The 4,356-nt window shown below is 36.8% G+C and overlaps 2 protein-coding genes across 2 annotated transcripts; both read right to left on the reverse strand.

Moving 5' to 3' along the window:
- Positions 1-1,252: 1,252 nt before the first annotated feature.
- On the reverse strand, positions 1,253-2,481 carry LOC123505228. Its single transcript, XM_045256412.1, has 3 exons — positions 2,230-2,481; positions 1,997-2,134; positions 1,253-1,459 (listed from the first exon to the last, which is right to left on the reverse strand). Exons 1-3 carry the CDS (start codon positions 2,427-2,429, stop codon positions 1,387-1,389), a joined length of 411 nt encoding a protein of 136 aa, XP_045112347.1. The 5' UTR covers positions 2,430-2,481; the 3' UTR covers positions 1,253-1,386.
- Positions 2,482-2,867: 386 nt separating this feature from the next.
- On the reverse strand, positions 2,868-4,099 carry LOC123504887. The gene is made up of 4 exons (XM_045255793.1): positions 3,994-4,099; positions 3,532-3,706; positions 3,047-3,283; positions 2,868-2,897 (listed from the first exon to the last, which is right to left on the reverse strand). Exons 1-4 carry the CDS (start codon positions 4,086-4,088, stop codon positions 2,868-2,870), a joined length of 537 nt encoding a protein of 178 aa, XP_045111728.1. The 5' UTR covers positions 4,089-4,099.
- Between the last annotated feature and the right edge of the window lie 257 nt (positions 4,100-4,356).

Below are 4,356 nucleotides of genomic sequence, written 5' to 3' on the forward strand. Positions count from 1 at the left end.
GATGAGGTGTGCATGGTGCGTTTGGTGTAGGTGAGAGGATGGGTGGATGGATATATTGCCAGCCTCTAGATTGGCTTATCCCGTGATTCTACACAAGTTTTACATACTTTTCTTTTATGTGTGATCATAATGACATGCTTTAAAGAGAAATTTAAGAATTTCGATTTTTGCTAACCATTTTGATGTATATTGTATAATGACCCCTTAAGTTAACCGTGTGTGGGTTAACAATCAAAAACATTTGGTCAGTTCTATAATTACGTAAAGGACTTTAACACAAAAATTTAATCAAAGTAGAATATGGACCGTGTACTTGTATCACCTCACCGGTATCTTGTTCTTTTCCTTGATTCTTAAGCATTTTTTACAATTTTTATATATGAACATGTATTTCATTCCACAGAGAATGTTATCACACGCGATAGATGGTTAATGTCCACAACGGCTTTCCTCACGCCTCGACTTGCCTTGCCGTGATTGGTTAGCAATAGGGAGGCGATGGTCTTTTGCTAACATTATTTTCAACTTTTTATAGGCCTAGAAACTAGTTAGATGAATTAAACTAATCAGATGGATTTTCTCTTATTATTTAATGACTTGTTCTGAATCTGAACTTGAGATTTGCAATCACACTGTTGAAACTGATCAATGATAGGAAACAACAAGTCATCTAACTTCATTTGTTAATAATGATCCATATCCATACATTTCTGTCAAACTATGTATGTACTATATATGCAACTACGTGATTAAACTTATAATGGCCATCACGTAATACGCTGATATTTCTATCCAGTCTTACAATCATGATTCTTTCGATATATTTTTTTCTTTTAACCTCAAGACAAAATACACAATGAATGAGATCACTTAAAACTTAACAGAACCTCTCCAGTGAACACGAGAACTGATAGGCCGCATCCAAATATGAGAACGATGAAGGCTCCCTGCATATGTATGATGGTAAGTGAGGGAGGGCTGTCCACCGCTTGCTCCCGGTCTGGATGAGATAATTTGTGCAGTGTGCGGCTCTTCTGTTTTACTTTGAAGAGCAGCTCATTCCCCAGTGTTCATAGAGACCACCCTGTATATAAAAATCACCATTACATTTAATAAATATATAAAATAAAATATTGATCTGTATATATTATGATTCTGTGCCAGATCAATCAAAAAGGAAGTGAAACCCATGAGGACAGGATATGTAACACTTCAATATCAATAGGATTTACCGAACCTCGTTCACGGCCATGAGGAGCCGGTTGATGACTGAAGAGTAAGGAGCGTCATGAGGCAGAGGCCAGGCAGCTTCACCTGGCATAATGCTCTCCCGTCCGATGTACAGCTGCTCTCTTCCGTCCGGCAGCGTGAATGCTTCTGCAATGCTTAGCTGCTGGTACCGTTGGTTGTCCAGGTGCCCCTGACTATTATGACTTCTATGTAATTTGACTTAATTACTCTACAAGAAAAACGGTTACTTGAATTGTTATCGTCACACACGCACACATATATATATATATATATATATATATATATATATATATATATATATATATATATATATATATATATATATATATATATATATATATATATATATATATATATATATATATATATATATATATATATATATATATATATATATATATATATATATATATATATATATATATATATATATATATATATATATATATATATATATATATATATATATATATATATATATATATATATATATATATATATATATATATATATATATATATATATATATATATATATATATATATATATATATATATATATATATATATATATATATATATATATATATATATATATATATATATATATATATATATATATATATATATATATATATATATATATATATATATATATATATGTGTGTGTGTGTGTGTGTGTGTGTGTGTGTGTGTGTGTGTGTGTGTGTGTGTGTGTGTGTGTGTGTGTGTGTGAAGTGACTCACTGGAGTTCAGAAGCCTGCTGTTGTCCTTCGAGCAAAGATGGCACGATGTCAATAAGACGGGCCAGCTTCTGAAATACCGGAGACGCTGACTTGGCAAAGTAGTTTCTGAACTCTTCACCGTATGGCGGCATCGTTATTCTGCGAATTAACACACAGACACGTTGATGATCTAAGCACATTCTACAAATACGGTATAACGGTATAACATCATTGCATTACCACATCATTAAAACCTGTCAACAGCATCGACGAGCTGTAGGAGAGTCTCTGGGCGCGCAGGATGCTTAGGTAAGGTAAGGGAAGCAGTGAGGTTGCCGCTGTAAGCTGACCCGAGGATGACGGCGAATATCAACCAGGCAGTAACTAGAATGCGGCTAGAGGAAGTGTCTGGCATGCGGTGGAGGAGGCTTTGGCCAAGCAGCATCCCCAACATGTCCTGGAACACTTTGCCCACACCCAGTCTTCCCCATCTACCATCAGGTGCATCGCCTATTTTCTTCATGAGCTGAAAGAATAACCTAATAAAACTACCAAGCTTTATAGGAAAGTAGTGATGGAAACCGACTTAAATAAACTTAACTGCACCACTGATTAAAACAAGACATTCATAAACAAAACGAACCTTGAATCACCGCCGTGGTGGGCTAACTGACGATCTCATCAACTACATAGAAAATAATGCATTTTCTTGACTAGAATTAGGACGTTGTTCAATAGATGTATTAAAGCATAACATGATAAATAAAATCAATACTTATCACATATAAAGATATGTATGACAGCATTAAATCTTTCAATATGGATAAGAAACATCGAGAACGGAAGCAATGAATCAGGCTACTAGTAAGGAAAGGTAATTAATCAACTTTAGTCAGCCGATGATGACAGGTGACAAACGGTCCTGTGGAATGCAATATATACTTATTTTTTAGCTTGGATTCTTTCAATAATAGGTATGGAATGTAATGGAAAGAAAATCTGAGTTCAGGACATGCTTACACGATACATTGTGATTACTACTTCGAGATTACTTAATCTTTTGTCACTCACTATATAGAAGCAAACTGGCACGAAGAGAAGAACAAGGAAGGTGGCGCCCCACACGGTTTTGGAAAGAGGGTAGTACAGGGCTTCCCATCTTGGTTTAAGGGTGGGGGTCGCCATGCTAAAGCCTATTGGAGACATTTCATAAACGACGGAGAAGTCAATCTTCTCAAGCCTCTGGGTCAAAACTGTGTGGATCACTGGGGCGAAGAAAGCCTTTCTCTCCGCCACAAAGCGCAGCACCTGCCGATACACTAGATTTTGTACGTGTCGAGTGTATTAATTATTACCCTTGTGATCAGCGTTACTGAGAGAGAGAGAGAGAGAGAGAGAGAGAGAGAGAGAGAGAGAGAGAGAGAGAGAGAGAGAGACAGACTAGAATGACGTGACTGAATCCGGATAGATATGCAGGACGTATGAAGCGTATGAAGTGATGCTGCAAATCATGTAGTAGTTTATATGAATTTCTACACCAAAAAAGAATTACGCACCTCAGCCCAAGATGAGGTAGGCAGCACGCGAACAGTGAAGTTGAGGGAAGAAGCAATGGCTGCCAGGGTGAGGTAGTCAGTGCCAGAGTAATATGTGGCATTGTTGGACTCGTGTCGTTCCTCCCAGTATGGTCCGTAGGGAAGAGCGGTGACATTCAGCCGTGCGCCGTAAAAACTAAGCAATGGGATTGTGTATCATGAACATACAAAGGTAGATTGAAGTATGAAAAAATATAAGATATAAATATTTTATCGCTGGGAAGCTTTATTCATGAAGAAAAGTCTGAGTGAACATCAAGAAAGCAAAACAAGTGAGTGAGACAAATAAACAGATCAACACACAAGATATGATTACATATGTATATAAGTAGATAACGTTATAATACATGCAAAATTAAACATGAATTGATTTATTATTAACAACAGAGACTAAACTATAACTAGACTAAGATTTATCAATACTTCGAAAACTTTTCTCCGAAGAAAGAATGGTCCTTAGTGAGTGAGAGCCCGACCGTAGGCGTCCAATAGCCTGCTTGCACCACCTGGGGTCCCATTACGGTGTACGGTAGGTGACGAAATACTTGAAAGCGACTTCTGAAAAAGTCTATTAATTACAATGCAATCTGTCAGTTCTAGATAGTCGGTGCAGTAAATATAACTTACTCGATTAAATAAAATTATGATGCATAAGAGAGAGAGAGAGAGAGAGAGAGAGAGAGAGAGAGAGAGAGAGAGAGAGAGAGAGAGAGATAATCACCTAAGAGAATTGAGAAAAATTGCGTTCATCATGGAGAAGGTAAAGTGAGTAGACAGAAGGGCGCG

Source organism: Portunus trituberculatus, chromosome 17 (assembly GCF_017591435.1).
Source record: "Portunus trituberculatus isolate SZX2019 chromosome 17, ASM1759143v1, whole genome shotgun sequence".
Classification (NCBI taxonomy): Eukaryota; Metazoa; Arthropoda; class Malacostraca; order Decapoda; family Portunidae; genus Portunus; species Portunus trituberculatus.

Bases quoted from the DNA above. Each gene is read 5' to 3' on its own strand.
- LOC123505228 (XM_045256412.1), bottom strand. From the start codon at position 2,429: ATGTTGGGGATGCTGCTTGGCCAAAGCCTCCTCCACCGCATGCCAGAC. The intron at 2,135-2,229 runs GTTTTAATGATG...GTTAATTCGCAG, and splicing joins CTCGTCGATGCTGTTGACAG to AATAACGATGCCGCCATACG. The intron at 1,460-1,996 runs GTGAGTCACTTC...TTTTTCTTGTAG, and splicing joins CAGCAGGCTTCTGAACTCCA to AGTAATTAAGTCAAATTACA.
- LOC123504887 (XM_045255793.1), bottom strand. From the start codon at position 4,088: ATGGGACCCCAGGTGGTGCAAGCAGGCTATTGGACGCCTACGGTCGGG. The intron at 3,707-3,993 runs GTATTGATAAAT...CCCATTGCTTAG, and splicing joins TTCGGAGAAAAGTTTTCGAA to TTTTTACGGCGCACGGCTGA. The intron at 2,898-3,046 runs GTGAGTGACAAA...TGCATTCCACAG, and splicing joins TGCCAGTTTGCTTCTATATA to GACCGTTTGTCACCTGTCAT.